General features: G+C 43.0%; 1 protein-coding gene across 3 annotated transcripts in view; it reads left to right on the top strand.

The window, feature by feature from the left end:
* PCDH15 (protocadherin related 15) overlaps positions 1 to 22,215 on the top strand; it is a 642,625-nt gene that overhangs the window by 367,304 nt on the left and 253,106 nt on the right. For all 3 annotated transcript variants that reach the window (XM_071438580.1, XM_071438579.1, XM_071438578.1), the window contains exon 6: positions 4,308 to 4,426. In XM_071438580.1, the coding sequence (XP_071294681.1) occupies positions 4,336 to 4,426 (91 nt within the window). In that variant the 5' untranslated portion in view covers positions 4,308 to 4,335. The remainder of the gene's footprint in view (positions 1 to 4,307; positions 4,427 to 22,215) is intronic.

Below are 22,215 nucleotides of genomic sequence, written 5' to 3'. Positions count from 1 at the left end.
AAGTACATTAAATAGCAAATATTTGTTGATGTGTCTAATGAATTAATAATGCTCACTTAGTGATTGCTGTTGAAGTTTGTCGGGGTTTTGAACCCACTGCAGGAGCAAGAACTGCAAAGGGTTTGCCTCCAAATTGTCTTCAGATTTGCTGCTTGTGGAGAACACTCAGAAGTTGTTGCTGGTGGCAGTTTGGGTGGTGTGGGCCCTCCCACAGTCCATGTTTCCCATGGAGTTGGGTGGGGATGTGGCAGTTCTGATGTGAGGCAGCCAATGGCTCTGGCTTGTGGCAAACCTGGCCCAAAATTTAGATTTTCTTGCCTTTTTTTTTTTTTTTTCTTTCCCACTGAATTATTTCAAGTAGTCAAGAAAGATGTGGAGCTGTTGGAATGAGTCCAGAGGAGGTCATGGAGCTGCTCCAGGGCTGGAGCCAGGCTGGGAGAGCTGGGGGTGCTCACCTGGGGAGGAGAAGGCTCCAGGGAGAGCTCAGAGCCCCTGGCAGGGCCTGAAGGGGCTCCAGGAGAGCTGGAGAGGGACTGGGGACAAGGGATGGAGGGACAGGACATAGGGAATGGCTCCCAGTGCCAGAGGGCAGGGATGGATGGGAGATTGGGAATTAGGAATTGTTCCCTGGCAGGGTGGGCAGGCCCTGGCACAGGGTGCTCAGAGAATGGTTATTTATTTTGACCATGGCCATGTTCCCCCTTGCTCCAGCTTCTAATGAATGCCAAGTTTTAAATCCTGTAATAACACCAGATCTAAAAGGAAATAATTATTGGAAATTACTTATTATTCTTCCTCTACTATATGTCATGTTATTTTTCCTCTAAAGATATTCAAAATGCTTGGATGTCATAACTAATATTTAGATCAATTTACCTTCATCATCTCTTAAAACTTAATGTAAGAGTATTTTTCAGGAAAATACTGAGTCTTGTAGACATTTTGTGTGTCTTTTCTTTACAGATCTTCCTTCTCTCATCAATTCATAGTTTTTTCTTTGCCCTGGCTGGCGTTCAACCTTATTTCTTAGAGGTTGTCAACCTTTTGATACTTTGTGGTAAATTATGATTTGTTCTGAGCTATTTCCAAGTTAACAGACTCATTTGAACTTAATAGTGTCATTTTCTGTGCTTTATACTCCTGGCTTTTGGGAGTTTTATTTGTTTTGGGGTTTTTTGTTATTTGGTTGTTTTTTTCTGATACAAATTGAAGGAAAAAAACAGGATTTTTCTTGTGTTGTAGTCCAGTTGCATAGAGTTGCTTATTCTGGGAGCATCGGTGTTCTAATCTTGTGGTTTAACTTGACATTTCATCAAAATCAAAAATAAATCTGTCAAGATTGCATCCTAAAAATCTCTCAGGAGCAGACTCCACTCAAGGGTGTCAGCTGAGCTCTGAATAACTTTCTAAAATAGAACATCGTGATTGGCGAGCTGGAATTATTTTGTTTTTCAAGGTTGTAAAATCAAATATCAGAAGTCTCAGAAGTGAGTTTGTGCACTTCTTTGTAGGTGTGATAACACCTCAAATCTCTGGATGGGATTTTTTCCTTAGACTGACCTGAAGACACCATGAATCTCCTGAACTTCTGTATTCTGGGATTTGAGGTGTAAAAGGCTGGAGGCAAATACCACCTAATGGAATTACACTGCTTCAAGTAGAAAAGCAGCTGAGCCCAGTTCCTTCAGGAAATTCTGTTAACAGGGGAGCAAACAGTGGTGAAATACTGAGAAATTCCCATCCCCAAAATGCCCAGGAGGTGTGATAATGATGATTAACCGGAATCTACTTGGGTAATGTGGAAACAGCCTTGATTTCCAAGTAGTCAGCAGGAATGTATCGTGGTAAAAGTCATTTTGGGGGTGTTTTTGAAGGTGCTGTTGCAAATTCCAGAATGACTGTGGAATGTGCTAGGTTTGCATGACAGTAACCAAATGAACATTTTTGGGAAGGAGAAGGGAGAGAAAAGGCCCCTTTGAGCAGTTCTGGTCTCCTCTCACATGGGAATTGTAGCTCCTTTGGGAAGAGTCTGGAATTCTCCTATGAGCTGCCTCTAACTTCCCATTTGAGCTGTCAGGGTTGCTGTCTCCTCTCTGAGATTGTTCCCTACAATTCCCTGAGAGAAGCTGATAGTGAGGAGAGAGGAGCTTGGTCTCTTCTCCTAGGGAATAAGTGAGAGGATGAGAGGAAATGGCCTGAAGTCATGCTGGGGGAGGTTCAAATGGGATATTGGGGACAGATTCTTCACGGGAAGGGTTGTAAGGTCCTTCATGGAAAGGATTGTAAAGCACTTCATGGGAAGGGGTCCTTCATGGAAGGGGTCCTTCATGGAAAGGGTCCTTCATGGAAAGGGTCCTTGATGGAAAGGATTGTAAAGCACTGGAAAGGGCTGCCCTGGGGCAGTGGTGGAATCTCATCCTTGGAAGTGTTCAAGGCAGGTGTGGATGTGGCATCTGAGGACATGGGTTAGTGGTGACCACAGTACTGGTGCTGCTTGGACTTGATGACCTGAATGGTCATTTCCAACCTGAAGAATTCTGTGACTCCACAATTCCCTGCTGGAATTTGGTCATAAACAGCTGTAGAAGGGCAAGGGAAGAGAAGGATCAAGGGAGGGTGCTTTGCATGGCTTGAATTCTGGGGTTCTGTCACCTGGAGCTGCTCTATCAAGACCAACATTGGTCTGAAATGGGAATGAACAGCCCCATGAGATCTGTGCTGGGGCTTCACTTCTTTCATGGCCCATATTGAAGTTCTTCCTGGAATTGCTGCCTGTTGCAGCCTGCACCAACCTCCTGCTGCTGGACAGGTTGGGAAGGGTCCAGCCTGAGGGGAGGTGGAGCTTGGAAAGGCCTCTCTCCATCCTCAACCCCTGGATGAGGAGTGGAGCAATGTGTTCAGTGTAGAATTTGAAATGGCTTTGCTGCTGCCCTTGATTTCTCCAGAATGTTGGTATTAAAATCCAATAAAGTCACCTGCAATCCATGGCTTTGACAAAGGGAAAAGAGACTGTGCTTGCTGTGAGGGAGCCTCATAAATCACAGGATAGAATCATAGAATTTGAGAAAAACCTCAGATGTCCTGGTGATCCCACCCATGTGAGCTGTCCTGCAAGCAAACTCAAGATATATATATTTTATTTATATTATCAACCACCTAGGAACTTTAAATACTTGAGTAAATATGGGCCACTCCATCTGGTTTATTACATTTCCCTACTTGCTCTCCTTCTGGGGAAAAAACCCAGAGGTTTTCCTCAAACTCTTGGCACACAATTGTTTTGCAGGTTTGTTTGATTGTTAATAAATGCAGCTATTTTTTTATACAGTAACTTGGCTTGTATTGCTGAAAATCTCTCTCCATTCCACACTCCTTGTATTTAACCCCAACATTTTAAATTTGGAGGAATATTTTCAAATAATTCAGTTCTGGGCTGCAGAATTGTGCTAATTCTTTTTATTGGAACCACAAACCAGAGTTGTTTTGTTTTTTTAAACTATCTAATGTTCTGCACTCCAGGTACACTCTGGAGTTCAGCCAAACCTGTCTTGGGGATTTTGGTGGGGGATTTTTTGTTTATTTGGGTGGGTTTTGTTTGTTTTGGGTGGCCTGAGGGGGAGGGAAGGGAGAGCGTTGTGGGGTTTTGTGGGTATCTTTGTTTTGTGGGTTTGGTTTAGTTTTTTTTGGTTTTTGGGGTTTTTTTTGGGTTTTTTTTTGTTTGCTTGCTTTTTGGGTTTTTGTTTGTTTATTTTGTGGGGTTTTTATGTTTGTTTGGTTTTCTTTATTTTTAATTTTACTTTGTTGATTGTTTTTTTCTGGTGTGGTGTTAGTGGTGTTTTTTTTTTTCATTTTCCTGAATACAACCTAACAGCCTCTATCCTTAAAGAAGGCCACCCTCAGGGATCATTGCCATTTTTCCCAGGCAATGCCTTTGAATCCTGAGTCCCTCTGGCCTTTTGCAGTGAGCCCTCATTTTAATCAGTGCGATTTCCCTGCTACAGTTGCTCCTCCAAAGTGCCTGAAAGCAGGAAGGATACCATGAATACTTTATTGCTGGGAAATTATGGAAATCAGACCTGATTTAAGCCAGAACCTTGCATTTTCATGACTTGGAGGGCTGTGAATGCACAGTTATTGAGTTGATGAGTACACACATTAATGCTAATTAGAGGTTCTCCTTCCTTATTTATTTTTGTGACTGAAACAATACCATGCTCTTAGAGCCTGTGTATCCCCTGTGAAAAAGTTTGTAGTGGCTCAGCTTTGTGCAGATTGAGTAACAAATGTGTCAAATCCCTCTCTTCCAGCTCTGCCTTGAGTGAAGTTTGACAGAAAATGGTCCAGCAGCTTTGTCTCTGGAAATGGTTCACAGTGGGGACGGCACTCGCTGCTGTCCTGGCATGGGCTCTGGCCCAGAATGATGAAGGTAAGGGTTTGGCTGAGGGGTGGAGCTCTGGGAGGGATAGGATGCCTCTGGAATTTCATTGGAATGGGTTTTTTTTCCCCAAAAAAAATTAATATTTGGTGAAGTAGTTCGGTAGGAAAAGAGGCTCCAAGAAAGAAAGGTCTGGGTGTGTTTTGTGTTTCGTGGCTGCTGCAGCATCCAGTGATGATTGCATTTCCTGAAGCTGTTGATTTAGCAGGCAAGATAAAATCTTCAGTTGTGGTTATTCAGTGTTGGACTCGAGCATCAAAATGGGTTTTGTCTTATTCCTTGTACAAGCTTTAACAGTGAACTTTACTTTGTTCATAAATCAGCAGTTGTGGTTGGAACTGGAGATGGAGACAATGGTTAATGACCAAAAACTTGGGGAAGAAATCCACAGTGAGGGTTTTCTAGAGAAGCAATACTTCAGGAACCCTGAAACATGGCACCAGTAGTTTGTGTTCCTCCTCAGAGCATCTTGGTTGAATTTAATTGAAAGACAGCAGAAATGTGTCCTGCCAGTGATCTCTGGTAATTAAAAATTACAGGCCTGGATAACTGATTAGGGTTCTTTCTTTTGAACAATTGAACAGCTTTGAAGGGCAAATTCTGTCACAGTTGTTCCTGAATACTCCTGGGAATAATGAGTGGGATAAGTGAAAACTGAGTGTGGCTTCAGAATGTCTGTAGTGAAGTTGCTCATTATCCATGGCACTCCATGTGGGTAGAGCTGTAATTGTACCAATTTATGACTTTGGCATCTGGGTTTTGGTTTAAAAACCTCTATTTTGTCAGCTGGGAAGTCAAGTAATTTTGCTTTCATGGGAAGTCTTCAGTCCTGCTTGAATTATGCTTTGTTTTTTGCTACCCAGTTGAAAGTCTCTGTTTCTTGTTCTACTAATTGCTCTCCAAATGTCCTTTTATTCCCTTCCATCCCCCAGCCCAACCCTCCCCATAATGTACAAGAAAGCTAATTTAATTTTCTCCATTTTTACACCCTGTCATAATCACTGTCACTCCTGACACTGAAGTGGACGAGCTGCTCACATTTCACATATTTGCTCTGTGCTGGGCTACACTTAACTGGGTTTTAATCATTTATTGCAGGGGAGGAGTGGGGCCATCAGGTTGACCTTGGTGGTGGTTTGAGGAGCAAAATGCTGGTTTGGGTGGAGGAGAGGGGGCAGGATGGCCTCTGGCATGTCCAGCAGCACAGGAGGACATGGGAGAGCAGTGGGAATAATGGTGGGAAGCAAAGCCAGGATCATGGGGCTGTGGAGAACCCTCAGGGCAGGCTGGGAAAAAACAGCAAAAAAAAAGCAGCACTTTTCAGTGATAATTTTTTTTGTGCTCACACTGGCAGCATCACATATCTCCAAAAAGGCATCTTTGAGGAGAATAAAATGGGGGTTTTTGGTTGGGGAGCCATTTCTACCTAGGCTTGAGTGATGATGAAGTGTGCAAAACACAGATGGCCCAGGCAGGACAGGGGCAATTTGATCTCCTGGAGGGGAAAAAGGGATCCCTCAGGTTTCCATTTCCTTTACACTCATATGACCAATTCTCATCTCTGTGCCCTTATCCCAAGGTTGTTCAGAATCCTTTTTCTTGCAGGTGATTTAGAGAAAGGGAAGGGCCACCACTCTTTAATGGCAGTGTCCTGTGACTGAGTGAATACAGCAACTCCCTTACTTCAAAGGGGTCTGAACATAATTTTTGGGTGGATTGTTTTAGCCTGGCTTGTGCCAATTTATTTTCACAGAAACCATGCTTGATTTTATCCTTGGTACTGGTCTCTTACATGGCCTGAACAGGACAGCTTTGTTATAATGAGCACAAATTTGCTGGCTGTAGCCAAAATTCTTGCTGCTTTTTTCAGGGGGACAGTGCAGAAATGCTGTTTCTTGAGGAATCTGCAGCACCCTGATACAAACTGAACCGATTTCCTCCCCCATACTGTGTTCAGGAAAGGGTAAATGTAGCTAAAAGCACTTTGGATAAATTTCACAGGGGTGTAATAGAGAAAAAATGAGCTGGAAATGGATTTAAGCCAAGGTGGGGGACTGGTGACTCAGCAAATGGCACCCAGCTAATGAGGCAATGCTTACAGGCATAATTACTTGGAAATATGTTTCTTACAGCTCAATAGAAAACTCTGTTTAGGGCTGGGCCTGGAGGAGTTCTGATGTGCAGGAGCAGAATTTGTAACCTGAAATACAACATAGAAAAGATGTGTTCTTCTGGCAATTGCCATTCCCAACCAGTGTAGTTCTCTTAACAGCAAAATAATAAGTATAAATAAATAAAAAATCAACTCTGGCAGGAATAATGGTAATTGCCATTTCCAACCAGTATAGTTCTCTTAACAGCAGACTAATAAATATAAATAAATAAAAAATGAGCTCTGGCAGGAATTATGGGCTATTTCTTTGCAGCCAGCATGCCAATCCTCCATTTTCCTGGCGGGAGCTGTGGATGTTGACTCAGTTTCTTGCCCTTCTTGCTGCCTTTTGCTTCATTAGCTTATAATTTCTCTGTTCCACATGTTTTACTTGACCTCCTGTGTCACCAAATCCTCCCCAGCCACAGCAATTAATGATGGCCCAAAGTAACTTCATCCAGGAGTGCCTTGGGCAGGCTGCTTTCTTCCTAGACTTCAGTCGAATTTTCCCCAGGATCCCATCTGCTCCTGGTGAAATTCAAGTACCTCCCATCTACTGTAGTCCCTTTGTATTCAAACCCACCCCCCTAATTATTGAAAAAACCCCAAGACTTTTGTTACAGAGCCACGCCATCAGTCCTAATTTATTGTTGATGAGCCCATTCCGTGTTTAATTTCAATTCTTTCATGCTGTAATCCTTTTGTTCAATCCTGTGGTGCACCAGAATAAATGTTAGGCTTGAGTGTGGATGGGGAATAGTGTATTTTTGGTTTGGTTTTCTGAAAGGAAGAGATCTGGTTTTACAATTTCTGCTGTTGTCTCTCTTCCAAACAGGAGAAATACTGCAAAGGTTGGGTTTTTTTCCATAATATTTTAACTTAAGTAAAAGTAGAAATGTCACTTGTAGCTGTGCAATATGTGAAATTAGGTCAGCTGAAATCTCTTTTATTTTTCCAGTGCTGCTTTATTGAATTCAGAGGCAAACTCTGAGGCTAAAGGAATCAGGGAGGAGGAAGGTGGAAACACAGGATCAAATTTCTCCCTTTTTCTTTTCCTCTCTAATCTAATGTCTATGGCTCAAAGAAAAAAAAAAAAAAATAGCAGCAATTTTTGGCCAGCCAAGAAGGCTGCTGAATTCAAAACTTTGTGCACTTTTATGACAGACCAAACCAATCCAGCAGCAATTATTTGCCAATTAACATATTTAATTATGTTGAGTCCATACCATTCACGAAAATACAAATGTAAGCTGGGGGGGCACAAATAATTTATTCTTCACTCTTGAAAGATGAATAGAAGGCAAAAATCATTCTAGTCCCTTTTAAAAACCAGAAGCAAATGTGGAGATCCACCCACAACATTGGCCAAGGATCTGTTGTTGGGGTTTTCAGAAGTAGTGGAATGGGGCTGTGACTTGTGGGGATCTGTTTCACACCATGGAATCTTTGAAGGGTTTTTGAAGATTTTTGGGGGCCTGCTTTTAACCTAAAGTGGTTTTGCACTTTTTTGTACATGAATGAAAAGAACACTTGAAGGTCCTTCTATTTCTCCTGAAGATCTATAGCTTTAAAAGAAGAATAGTAACAAAAATCCTGAATTCATCCGCTCAGAGATGAGCCCATCCTGGGGCTTCTGTTACCTTGTAAATTTGGGTTGTGTTTGAGGGGGGGTTGATGTCACCTGTCCCCCACATTGCCCTGACCCAGGGGCCTGTCACACCCCAAAAATGTCAATACTCAAGTCCTGCCTGTGTTTGGTGTGGAGCCAGTGGAACCACAGGACATTTTGGTTGGAAAAGACCTTGAAGAGCAGCAAGTCCAATAATGCTGGGGATGAGGATTTCTAGAAGAGCCTCCATTCCAGCAATCTCCTGGAGCTGTTCCATGAAATCATCCCTTCTGACTCACTTGAGGAATAATGCTTGTTTATCCCAGAGGAGATGCAAACAGGATGTTGGATGCATTTCTCTTGGCATGTATGGCTAAGAAGGAATGCTCTCTTGATTATTTAATGTTGGTTTTTTCAACTCTATTTGGACTTATCACTGTAGTTCTTCCAATCTTCTGGTTTCAGACTCATTTCCTTCCTTTTCCTTCCTTTCTGCTTGACTGTGGAACAAGAGATGAGCCATGGACACCTGCACTGTGGGGTATGGATCTCACTGCTGGCTCAGTGGTTTTGTTTCATTCTGAAACAAAATTTCACAAAATAAAACTAAGGCTAATCAGAAGATTTGCTCATCCAAATATGGATTTCCTATCCTAAGTGTTCAGCAGATGGGTGTTTTTTATCAGCAAGTAACAAAAAAACACCATTTAAATGGTCTTTGCCACTTCCCTGAGTGGGGATGACTTTTTAAGTAAGTTTTTTTTTTTTTTTTTCTGTGAAAACCATAACTGTTCATTTTTACCACCAGGACTGTTGAGCCCCAAACCCCTTCATCTGGTTTTCAAGGCCCCCTTTATTAGATAATGTCTTTTTATTCAGTCTAACAATCTTCTGCTACAAAAATTAAATCACTGAGGGGCCTTACAAATCACCTGAAGAGGCTATTTTAGAAAGAAAAAGTTTCAGATCTTGATCTATTACTGTTGAGCAGGAAATTAACTGGGGAAAATGCATATTTGAGTACCTGGAGCTCATTGATCATTCCCTGAGCCCTACACTGTACAGATGCAGGGAGAGGAGAGAAATGCCACCAGGTTCTTGCCTGAGGGAACCTGTCTGTTCCTGGGAACAGGAGTCATTTGTGTGTTTAATGGGCACTTGGTGCTTTTGGTTGGGAGTTGTGCCCTTGTTCCTACAGGGAAAAGAGCTCTTCTTGATGTTGGGGAGTTGTAGTGGAGCCATTAAGCTCCTCTGAAGGCTTTAGTTCTTCAAAGTGTCTTTGAGTGCCACCAGCAGCACTTTGAGGTGACAGAAGATGAATTCCCCTGTGGTGAGAAAGGAGTTATTCACAAAATAGGGGCACTGAAACGAGGTTCATCTCAGTTAATGTACAGATTTTAGCCCTGGTAAAAGGGACTGAGTATCCTGGGATCTTCCTGTGGCTGTGCTGGCAGGGATGAGGCAGGAAGCTGCTTCTGGAGAAGGAGGAAATCCCAGATCCCAACAGCCTTGGAACCACCGGACTGTGGGATCTGGCTGGGAATGAGCCTCTTCCAGGCACTGGACTCTGAAGGTTTTTTTTTTCTGCTACCAAGTTGAGCAAGGGCCTGGAGCATCTGGGTGCCCAGGAAAGGCTGAGGGAGCTGGGAGGTGCCACCAGGTGCCCACTGAGCTCCTTCAACCTCAGCCACCTTGGCATCCTGTGTTTGTCCTGTCTGTGTGTTGGATTGTTTGGATTTCAGGCCACCAAACATCCATGCTCTTGGATTCTTTAAAATTGAACTGTCCTGAGCCAATGGTGAGGGAAGGCTTTGGGAACTCTTTTTCTCCAAGGGCTGGGTTCCTCAAGGGGCTACTCACACCTGGCAAGGGAACTCTGATGCAGGAAAAGCAGAAACCCTCCTAAAAGTGCCCTGGCACACTTTGTGTCCCCTCCAGAAGAGTTGCTCTCATTTTGGGACTTGCAGCTTTAACTCCAGTCATGTTTTTAGGGCTGAACTCCTAAAAATCATCAACCACTGTGTCTGTACACTCATATGTTGGTTTGTGGCCCTCACATGTTGGTTTGTGGCCCTCACATGTTGGTTTGTGGCCCTCACATGTTGGTTTGTGGCCCTCACATGTTGGTTTGTAGCCATGTGTGTGAGCAGAGCCACTGCAGCTCCTCAGTCATGAACTTTCTGGTTTATCCTTCACTCATGAAGAAATTTTGTCTGTTTCTGAAGACTTGGAAGGCCAGGACCTTTCCTTTCTGGTGTTTTCTTCAACAGAAACACATTTGCAGCTTAGTCGGGCCGCTAGATTTTAGTACTAAGGTAGCTCATATAAATGGAATCTGTTTCTTTACTAGGAAGCCTAAAATGTAAATATTTTAACTTTGGAAGGAAATCAGGCTTTGAAATTCTATTTGAAGGGCAATAATTTAATTAGTTTGACTTTCAAAGAACTAAGTGTGACACTACAATTGGCAGGATTTAAAATCTGCCTCAGTGTCATGTCTTGCATTTCATACTCCACCAATTTATGTTGTAATTTATGTTGCCTGTTCAATTTTAGATTTTATTGGCAATATTGAGTTTGTAGCAACAGTTTGGAAGCACAGAATTCCTGTCTCTCGGTGACATGGAAGGTCAGGAATCCTTTCTTTACCTGCTGCCCCTGTCATGTTACTTTCCAAACCTCCTTCTCATTTCTCCTTGCCTCTACCACTAAGAATTATTTTCTGCATCCTTATATGTAACTGTCACATATAGATATGGACAGATAAACTGTGATAGAAATTACAGAAACCCTCTTACTGTGGTTTAATATTGTTTTTCTCTCTTTTTTTATGAGAAGTAGCTGTTTAAAACAAGGCACAGGAACTTCAGCTTGATCAAAACCGATTTTTGTCGGATTTGATTTTCACATAACAGGAACAGACTCAGGGTTGTATCCCTCAGGACATGAGGTTTGTGTGTTCTGAATCACTTCCAGTGCCCAGAAACTTCCTTGTGGATGGTGATTATGGACTCCTCCTTCAGAAGGCTTTAATCAGGGATATGGATTTTCCAGAGCCTCTGGAAAGTCTGGACTTCTGCAGGGGCTGAGTTCCTGCCCAGGCCAGCAGGATCTGTGTCCAGAGAGCCCTGGAGGGGCTGAGGGAGCTGGGCAGGGGCTGAGCCTGGAGCAAAGGAGGCTCAGGGGGCCCTTGTGGCTCTGCACAACTCCCTGCCAGGAGGGGACAGCCAGGGGGGGCCGGGCTGTGCTGCCAGGGAACAGGGACAGGACAAGGGCAAAGGGCCTCAAGCTGGGCCAGGGGAGGCTCAGCTTGGACAGCAGCAGCAATTTCTGCATGCAAAGGGTGCTCAGGCCTTGGCAGGGGCTGCCCAGGGAGCTTTGCAGTGCCCAGCCCTGCAGGTGTCCCAGCAAGGGCTGCAGGTGGCACTCAGTGCTCTGGGCTGGGGACAAGGTGGGGAACCAAGTTGGGCTCAGAGACCTTGGAGGGCTTTTCCAGCCTCAGGGATCCCAGGATTTCTGCTGTTGTGTGCACTGGGAGCCATCCCCTGTGGCTGGGCAGTGACCATGAGGGCTGAGCTGTCCCAGTTCATTTTGCAGTGATCATTTTCACATTAGGGCATTGTCACTGCTGAGCTGCTGTCTGCCATTAAACACTGGCAGGGCTTTTTCTGACTGAAGCTCATGGAAACTCTGGGATTTTACATGGAATGCCCATGGTGAGGAAATATGTGGGGATTTGAACCAAAAATCCTAAAATACCCCCTAACACCCCAAACCAAACTCTCTCCCCCACACCTTTTCCACAGACACTGTGTAATTTTTGAATACCCAGGTGTAACCACTCCCAGCCAAACACTTTCTTTTGGAGAACCTCTCTTGGAAGACAATTTTCCTTTTTCTTTTTTCCCCTCCTTGTTTTACATGCTGAAAAGGCAACTTTTGGGTTAGGTTGGGAAAAAATAGTAAGAACAAAAAACTACCTCTGTGCTTTGCAGTATTTATTAGACAGTGTATTGAGGCATGGCGAGTTTTAAATTGGCAGGGAGATGAACAGCTGATATATGTAAGCAGAAATCAAATGTTTAAATAATGCCAAATTATCCTGCTGCATTTTGTTTAACAGGACTGCAATGGGAAGGGCCAAGGAGGTAGGGAAGGAAGCAAGGAGAGAAAAATGTGGTTTTCAATTGGATTAGACAGAAATGGGATTTCTCTGCAATTGAAGGTTTAGCTCTAGTCTGAATTATCCTGGAAAGCTGATTTGCACAGGAAGGGGGTTGTGGTGTGAGTTTGTGTTTGCCTTCTATATTGTTTCAGTTCCTTTTTGTGAATTTAATGGTGCTCCATGATCACTTCTCATTTCAGAAACATTCTAATGGGGTTTAAGTTCAAGCAATTGCAAACTCTTGGGCACCTTTAGATGTTCAGAGCAGGAGACCATAGAATCCCAGAATTATTTAGGCTGGAGAGGACCTCTACACCTGGGACTGGTCCCCACCTTGTCCCCAGCCCAGGGCACTGAGTGCCACCTCCAGCCCTTCCTTGGGCACCTCCAGGGATGGGCACTGCAAAGCTCCCTGGGCAGCCCATGGCGTGTCAGACATTTTTTGGTTTTGTACCAGAATATCTTCATTTTAGTCTCTTATTTAGAAACTTCTGATTTTGCCAGCAATATTGATGTAACATAAAATATTGGATTTATTTGTCCCTTTTAACAGGATTTCTAAAGGGACAGGAGTTAAAAGTTTGACCTGCTGGGCAAGTCTGCCATGGGATAATTTCACAGCTTATTTCTAAGCAGAATTGTTTGAATTGGGAATTGTTTGGTCCTAGAGGGCAACACAGAATGTTAAATATCTTGGGGCTCCCTCATTTAAACATTTAATTTGATCCCCCAGCTGGTCTTAACTTAAACCAAGGTTTCTGGTGTTGCCTGGTGTCACTTTTCTCTGTGACCAGTTGGCCAGTGCAGCCTAATTGTGTTTCTTGAGAAGTGGCCAGGCTTTTGATTCAATTCTAAATAACACAGCACAAAAATTGATTACTGCAAAATCATAGGGAATTTTGAAAAAACTTAGAGGAAAAAAAAAATAAAATCAAAGAAAACAGAGTGGAGTAGTTTTTTTATTCCACATAGTGGTGCTGGATGAAAGTTTCTGGTGTTTGAAATTCTATTTTCCTATCTTCTGACCTAAAAACGAATGGATTTTACTATTACTTTATTTTACTACTGTTAAGATATTTTACTCTTTGAAAAAATTTCTTGACTCCTCAGACTTTTTGCTTGATAAAATTGTTGGGATCTTGCCATCTGAACTATTGTAAAGCTCAATGTGCTGCTGTTTTCTTTAGAAGCTGAAGTTTCACATCCACAAGTCAAAAACTTGAGCTTTGCTCCTTCTTCAATGTTTTTTTTTTTTTGCCTTCCAAGTTTTCCTTTACTGTTTTTTATTGCAAAGTTAATTGAACAAATCTGGGCAGCGTTCTCGGTGACTTTGTGACAATTTGAATGGCTTTGTGCTAAATATGAAACAAAAGTGTTTTGTGGAGAGGGACTTTTCATGAGGATGTAGAGTGACAGGACAAGGGGGAATGACTTCAAACTGGATGAGGGCAGGGATGGATGGGATATTGGGAATTATTTGTTCCCTGGAGGGGTGGGCAGGCTCTGGGTTCCTGGAAGTGTCCAAGGCCAGGTTGGACACTGGGGCTTGGAGCATCCTGGGACAGTGGAAGGTGTCCCTGCCCATGGCAGGCATGGAACTAAAAATGGCCCTTAAAATGTCCCTTTTCACTGAAATTATTCCATGATTCTGAGCAGGTACTCTGCTGTTACACAACAGAAACACAAAGGAAGCAGGTTCTTCAATGCTTTGGGGCGTTTTTAAAATTTATTTTGGACTTTTTTATTGTTGTTGTTGTTGTATTTATAGAAAATATACAGAGAATTCCAAGTTAATGCTCCTAATCCATCTATCAAACAAAAGCCTCTTCTCACTCTGCAGTTCTGTGCTCCACAGGATTCACTGCTGCCCCATTTAATTGGGATAGATTTCCTACCAGGACAAAGGTACTTTGTGAGTTTATCCTAAGAAGCAGATAGAATATGGTGTTTCAGTGAAGGGGGAACTATAAACAAAATCTCTATCAACAAAGCCAGCAAAATAACATCTCTGAGTGATTGATGGCTGCTGTGGAAATAAATTCAAGGCTGTGAAAACTTCCTGCAGTTGCATATGTTAGAAGAGATAAGATATATGGGATGTTCAAATACAAATGATGTGCAAGTGCGTTTTTTGTATTATTTATAGAAGGAAAGGGGAAAAAAAAACTAGTAAGGGGTGAAACTGTAACTTAGAGGATGGGCTACACCCAGCCTGGCCTTGGGCACTGCCAGGGATGCAGGGGCAGCCCCAGCTGCTCTGGGCACCCTGTGCCAGGGCCTGCCCACCCTGCCAGGGAACAATTCCTCATTCCCAATGTCCCATCTGGAATATTCAGGGAATCTTCCCCCTCTGTTTTCAGTTAATGATCTCAGGCACAGGAGCAATTAAGAATTTGTAATCAAATGGAGCTAATCAGGATGACACAGCCTCGTCTGCTCCAGTCAACTGCTCCTCATCTCTCCAATTTGATCTGTTTAGATAAGAAAATCAGGGGGGAGAGTGGCACAGGCAGTGCTTTTCCAGCCCCAAGGGCTGAGCACTTTGGTTTCCAATGCTTGGTGTTTTTATTCTGCTCAGGAGATGGTGATTAACAGGTGAGGAGAGGCTCTGCTTGTGCAAGAAGCCTGGTGGTACCAGAGCATTTTAAATATCATTGAACTGCTCAGTATCCAAACTCCTTCCACAGAATCACTGACCCCACTCTTGTCTGCTAATTAAAATAGTTACAAACAAACTGCCAGGGAAAGGCAAACTGTGAACAGCTTCAGGTAAACCACTGCTTTCTTCTTTATCCAGAACTAAACCCATCATGAACCAGAATCTTGCCCCCAACCAAAAACAACACTTAATTTTAAACTTAAAGAACATGAACAGTCACACATAGGAAATAATAAAGAGCTCCCAGAGCTGTGCTCAGTTGTTTTCTCACCAACCCTGTGGATAGAACCTTTGTATAATTAAATACTGGAGGTCTGCAAAGAAAATACCTTATCTGCTTGTTCTTCCCTTGTAATCAGTGGCTTGGGATTTATTGTGCAGCTGGCTAATACAAAATTAATCAAGCTCTCCATTTCAGCCAGCCTGGAGCTGGAGCAGAGGCTGAGAAGCTCCGTGTCAGGTGTGCTGCCTCTTTATCAGTGGCTGTAGGTGAGATAAAATCAAAAAATAGGGCTTCAAAAACTGAAGGGAATTAGGAGGGGAAGAATTTGGGCATTGCTGAATGCTAAGAAGACTTTAAATCCTACAGAAATACCCATGCAATTGCTGTCTCATCTGCAGGATTATTTTCTGTGCTATCTCTGAGGGGAAAACCTTACAGGAAGGATTTCAAAGCTGCCCTGAATCCTTTTATTTCCAGCTATCAGAAATTAAGCTGAGTCCAGCTTTAGGCATCACTTTGTCCTCCTGCTGGTGGCCTCTGTGTAGCCTGTGGGCCCAAATTACTCATGTGTTTTTTATGAATTCTACTTTGTACAACTATGAAAAAACACGTTCTTTTTGCTGCCCATCCTTGCTGATGGAAAACTTCTCTGGGTGTGCACCTGGATTGGGCTGACCTAGGAAGGACAGCTCCTAATCCTGTCCTTTCCAGGCAGGTGCTGCTTGGAGAAGGGTTTTATGTGTCCTTAGGTCTTTGGAAACATCACTGATAGGCAGAGGCTGAGATTCCTTTGGCACTTGCCCTTTTCCATAGGAGCCAAAACACTGAGCAGAGTTGTATCCTTCCAAGGAGAGGTGATCAGTCTTAATTTCTGCCAGCAAACATCCTCCTTATTTATTATTATTTTTTTTTTATTGATTGTCTTTGCAACAATGGAGCTGAGTTGCATTTTTTGCTAATTTACATGTGTAAATTAAAATAAAATTAATGTACATAGGTAAACAAACACAAAATGCAAGTTCAGCTTCTGTCCAGCACCAGGAGCAGAATTTGATTTTTTTTTTTTTTCCTACCATTTCACAGAGTCATTGAGGTTGGAGAAGCCCTCCAAGAAAAGGGAATCCAACCTGTGCCCAATCCCCACCTTGTCCCCAGCCCAGAGCATTGAGGGTCATATCCAGGCCTTCCTTGGACACCTCCAGGGATGGGGACTCTACTGCTGCCTTTTAGGGAATGATATTTGTTCCATGCCTTCAACTCTCCTGAGAGTGGAGCCAGACAGAGAGATTTTGATGGTAATCAGCTTGTCCTGTATGGTGTTTATTTTTGAAAGTGTTTTCTAAGGAGGTAAAAATGGAGAAGTAAATATTTTCAAGCTCTGGAGTCAATATTGCAAGGGATATGAAATGTCTTTTCCAATGTAGCAGAAACCCAGCAGCTCTCTCCTTGCAATTTATCAGTTGGTTGATGATAAAGGTTTCAGACAGCAGGTGAACCATGCTTGCATTTTATTTTCACCATGTTATTAAAGAAAAAAATAAGCCACAAAAAAATCATCCTGACTCAAGTTTCTGGAAGGAGTCTTTTAGTATTTAGAGCGTGGGGAGTCCACTCAGGAGCAGCTCTGATAGGACAATGGGGAATGGCTCCCAGTGCCAGAGGGCAGGGCTGGATGGGACATTGGGAATGAGGAATTGTTCCCTGGCAGGGTGGGCAGGCCCTGGCACAGGGTGCCCAGAGCAGCTGGGGCTGCCCCTGCATCCCTGGCAGTGCCCAAGGCCAGGCTGGAGCAGCCTGGGACAGGGGAAGGTGTCCCTGCCCTGGATGGGCTTTCAGGTCCCTTCCAACCCAAACCATTTTGGGATTCCATAATTCCTGTCTGATTCTAACATCATTTTTTGGGAATCCTCCTCAGGTGGATTCTTGGGAGCACTGTGAACTGACAGGTGCCGAGTCCAACAGTCCTTTGTCCCATCCCATAATTCCTCCCTCACAGAGGTGCTTTACAGAGGAGATACCTGTAAACCTTCCATTCATTAAAACAAATCCTAAATTGGTTCAAAGGCAATCAAAGGCTCTCACCATTTTGCAATTTCCAGACAGTTTTGGATTAATAGGGCCCAAACTTTCCAAAGGCAAGGATAAGGGGATTGTGGCAGGAGTAAGAGAAGATGCCAGAGATCTGTCCTTCCATCTCAGGATATGGTTTGCTTATTAAATAGGCACTGAAACCTTTTTTTCTTAATTTCCCCCTTCATGCTTTTCATCAAAAGGTTTTTCTAACATAAAATTTGAAGAAAGTACTTGGCATTCCCCCTTTCTCATCCTGCTGTTTTCTGGGTTGGGTTGGTTTTTGTCCTTTTTTTTTGGTTGGGGTTTTTTTGTTTGTTTGTTTGTTTTTGGTTTTTGTTGTTGGTTGGTTTTTTGTTTTGTTTTTATGGTTTGGTTTGTTTTGGTTTTTTTCAAATTTGTAGATATTTTGTGAATTCACCTGAAAACGTGAATGATAAACTGTGGGACAGGAAGCCAAAGCACACCTCCTGTAACCCATTGTGGTCTGGGAACAATTTTATTTATAAAACCAAGATAACCTTGGTTTTTACTCAACAGATTAGATCTCCAAAGTGTGCAGCTCACCAGGAGAGCCACAAATAACTCTCTGTAGCTCTCCAGCACTGCAGTCCTCATTGCCTTCCTAATTAACTCAGGCTGTTTGAGCACAGGCTGGCTCTAGGATGGCCAGAAATCAGCTCAGGCTTCAATTATTGAACCCATTGGACCATAATTCATTAAGAGACACTTCCAAGGGTGTCACTTATTGGGAAGTCTCCTTATTCCATGTTATTCCTGCATGGGGGACATGCAAATAGCTGGGGTTCAGGGGCTGCACAATGTCTTAGGTGCCATCACCTTTTTTTGAGGGGGAGAAAGGACCTTCTGCCTGTGACTTTTGGGGCCTATTTCCCTCTCACACTCTGGGAGGGCAGCACTTTCCATGTCCTTGGCTGGGCAACTTTTCCATCCCTGACTTTGTGTCAGAATTGTCTGTGCAAAGTGAGGGAGCTTTATGAGGCCTCCAGTGTAAGTAGAAGTTTGTTCCCTGCCATTTCCCAGGTTTTGCCACTGCATGTCTGCCTGGAAATGGGCTTAAAACCAACATTTTTGGCCCTGTTGGGGCTTTTCTGGTTGCTGATTTTAGATACTTAAAATCTATAAGCCTTTCCAAAGCACAGCTCCCTGTCTTAGCTCATGGCAGCGTTCAGTGGGAATTAAATATTGGTTTAGTTAAGCCACAGTACCAAAGTCCAGCACTTTCCATGTCCTTGCCCATGTCCTTGGGCAACTTTTCCATCCCTGACTTTGTGTCAGAATTCTCTGTGCAAAATGAGGTAATTTTATCAAGCCTCCAGTGTAAGTAGAAAGTTCATTCCCTGCCATTTCCCAGGTTTTGCCACTGCTTGCCTGCCTGGAAATGGGCTCAAAACCAACATTTTTGGCCTTGCTGGGGCTTTTTTTGATTGCTAATTTTGGGTACTTAGAATCTATAACCTTTCCAGAGATTATAGATTCCAAAATCTAAAATCTTTCCAAAGCACAGCACCCTGTCTTAGCTCATGGCAGTGTTCAGTGGGAATTAAATCATGGTTTAGTTAAGCCAACAGTACCAAGGTCCAGCCTTTAAACATCCAGGTGAGTCCTCAGTGGTGAAGATGGTTGTTCCTGCAGGGATAGAATAAAGAATTCTCTGCTTTCAGGTGGATAATTCAGGGCAGTCCCATGACTGTAGGATGTGTTCATCCAGAACAGGGTTGCATTTTTGGGGAAAGATGGAGAAAATTGCATTGTTTTAATTAAGATGCACTTGTGGCCATCTCTTTGTCTGGGTATTTTTAGCAGTGTCTAAGGGAGAGTTTGAGGAGCTGAGGGAATTGAGTGCCTTTGAAGACAAAGGGGATGTCTTGGGATGGCAAAGCCACGTCCTCACCTTCTGCCACTGCTGCTCGAGGTCCTGATTAAATTACAGGAAGATGTTGATCAACATTGCCTTCATTAGAGGTGTCAGGAGAGAGCTATTTATAGGCACAGTATGTAAATCTCCCCAAATAGGTGGTTAATTCTCTGGAACACAAACAATCCTAGGAGTGGCAGCTTAATTAGCACCCGTTTTCCTGGATTACCTGCTGGAGACTGGCACCAAGGGGAAGGTTCTGGAATTATTGGAATATGTATAGGTGACTTTAGTGCAGCAAAATTGTTCTACCAGACACTGACAATTTGATTAATTTTTTAATAACCTGTATGTTGCTAATTTTTTTAGGTTGAGGGGAGGGGTTTAGAATTTGAAAACCCCAAAGTTGGAGCTTTCATGTCTGTGTAATTCTTTCTTATCCCAATTTATAAAGTGCTGCTTTTTAAAGGAAGCCACTGTAATCACAGCCCCAAAAATACATTCAGTGATTTTGATACATTCAATGGTATTGATATATTCAGTGGTTCATGTGGTATTGAAATATTCTAAAATTTGACATCTGTTTTTACAGAGAATCATATTTCTGTGTACATATCAAAATTCCATAGAGGGTTTTTTTTTCCCTAAAATTAGTTTAAAAATTATTTTCAATGCTTCTTTCTCTCAGCTCATTGCCATCAGTTCTGTGGAACACAAACTGAGGTTTTCCTGTGCCTGTTTTAGACATAGAGAAATCTGGACTGAAGTAGGAGAAATTCTTCAGGGCAAGACGAGAAGCCTGGTTATTAAATATGATTTTCAACCTCAATATTTAACCTAAGATGTAAAACTGACAAATTTACTCTTTAGGAATATGGCAAGAATGAATATTATTGGCTCATCTCATGTTTCTGTTAATAAATGCCAATTTAGTTGATTTCAAAGAAATTCCAACAATATGAAATGTTAGGAGTATCTCCAACTTCTTTTCCCAAGTTGCTTTTATTACTGGTACTACAGCAGTCAAAATTTACTTTAAAAGTTGCTTATAGTACCAAGAATGAGTTGAAGTTCCAATATTAGAAATTTTTCATCCTCCTCTATGAGAGCTCTGTCTTAAATGCATTACAGGCATAATAGGGAAAATGCAATCTCAACAAATATTGAAAATGAGATGAAATTTGAATGCTTGGGGCATAGGAATGGTTAAAAGCAGGTTTAATCAATTTTTGAAAGCACTCCTGAAGATATTGCAGCTTCTCTCGACTCATCCAGTGCTTTTTAATGGTCTTAAAAATGACTTTTGGTAATGGTAATTTTAGCTGCTGCTTGGCATAGTATCATGTTTTTATGTGCTTTGCAGTGTTTTCAGGCACAAGTATGATTTTTAAAGACTCCTGTCAACTCCAAAACTGCTTGTAAAATGGGGAGTTATTTCAATCTAAAAGCTCAGTGTCTGGAAGAGGGATGGCTCTGCATTCATCTAAAAGCTGTAAAAATAAAATAACAAAGCACAGCACTGGCAGGGCAATTTGCAGGTCCCAAACCCTTTAGAGATACCGTATCTGTAAATAAAATAAAGAAAAAAAAGAATGGCAGAATAAAGCCATGAGATAAATTAGCTGATCAGATTGTGTGTCCTGAAATGGAACAGGAGCTTTTCACAATGGTCTTTATTTGCTTTTTGTCCTTTTTTTGCACTGGATTGTCACCCAGCCTCACTTTTTGTCCAGTTTAAACCAAACCCAACCCCAAATTCACCTCTCCCTCGTGCTTTGGAATGCCTAAGCTCCAATTTTTAGAGCAGGGCTCAACTCTGATCAAAGCACCCAAACTCTGGGAGGTTTAAGCAGGATCTCAAATGGCTCTGAATCAAGCTCAGGTTTGCTGGGGTGCCTTCCCAGCCTCTGCAATTAGGGATTTCTCTCAGGAAGAGCTGCAAACAGCCCGTGAAAGCCCTTCTTATGCCATTGTCAATGCAGAGCCATGGCAGCACAAGCCAGCTAATGTAAAAGGTTATGCCAAGCTCCTCTCAAACTGCCCAGCTGTGGAGCTGAATGGCCACACAGGAAACGAGGCGGGGCATTTTCCCCTGCTCTGGGGTTGCTTGGTTACTCACTTTAAATGTATGGCTCTATGTGGCTCTTTATGAGGACCCTCCGTTTGTAAATGGAGTTTTAGAGACTCTTTCATGGCTGTGTTTTACCCCCCTTGAGTGTTCCCTGCTGAATGGAAGTGGAGGTGAGGACAAAGCACTGCTTCCTTCAGGAGCAGCTGGGGTGTTTTGGAGAATCAAGTGCAGCTGGGAACAGAAATACCTGTTCAGGCAGAGAGAAATGTGAGGTGCTTTAAGTCAGCCTGCAAGAATTTCACTCCTGGCCTCTCCAGGTTGGAAAAGCTGCTCTTGTTTTGCCAGGCATTGCCAGCTCCCAGGAGCTTTGCTGGGGTTTTCAATCCATAAAAGACCCAAAAAGGCTGGGGTTGTGAAAGATGGAGATTTCTTGAACTGTGCTCTCTGAGCAGCTTGTCCCATCACCAGCCACCTCAGGGGCACAGCTGCCCTCGTGGCTCTCGTTGTGCTGGCAGTGTTTTAGTGAATCACTGGCCTTCAGTTCTGGGCTTGTTCCATCCTGGATCTTGTGGGTGCCACACACACAAACTCTTAATTTCTAGCTGGTGGTCAGGCAGAAATCAAGTGTCTGTTTCCTCATTAATAATTTAATTCCTTATTTAAAATGGCCACAGTATTATTGGTGACTCAGGCTTGAAGATGGGACTTGGTGATTGTCACTTTGTACCTCCAAGACTTCTCTAATTGTTTGATGGGCTTAACCATGTAGAGGAAATGGGGAGAAAAGCCTTTAAATACTTTAAAATTGGAGAATGTTTGGGTTGGAAGGGACATTAAAGTTCCCAAATTCCAACCCCTGCCATGGCAGGGACACCTTCCACTGTCCCAGGCTGCTCCCAGCCTCAGTGTCCAGCCTGGCCTTGGGCACTGCCAGGGATGCAGGGGCAGCCCC

The sequence above is a fragment of the Agelaius tricolor genome, unplaced genomic scaffold (genome assembly GCF_023055355.1).
Source record: "Agelaius tricolor isolate 1412-34295 unplaced genomic scaffold, bAgeTri1.0.p SCAF_13, whole genome shotgun sequence".
Taxonomy (NCBI): Eukaryota; Metazoa; Chordata; class Aves; order Passeriformes; family Icteridae; genus Agelaius; species Agelaius tricolor.
This window is presented reverse-complemented; position numbering and strand designations above follow the sequence as displayed.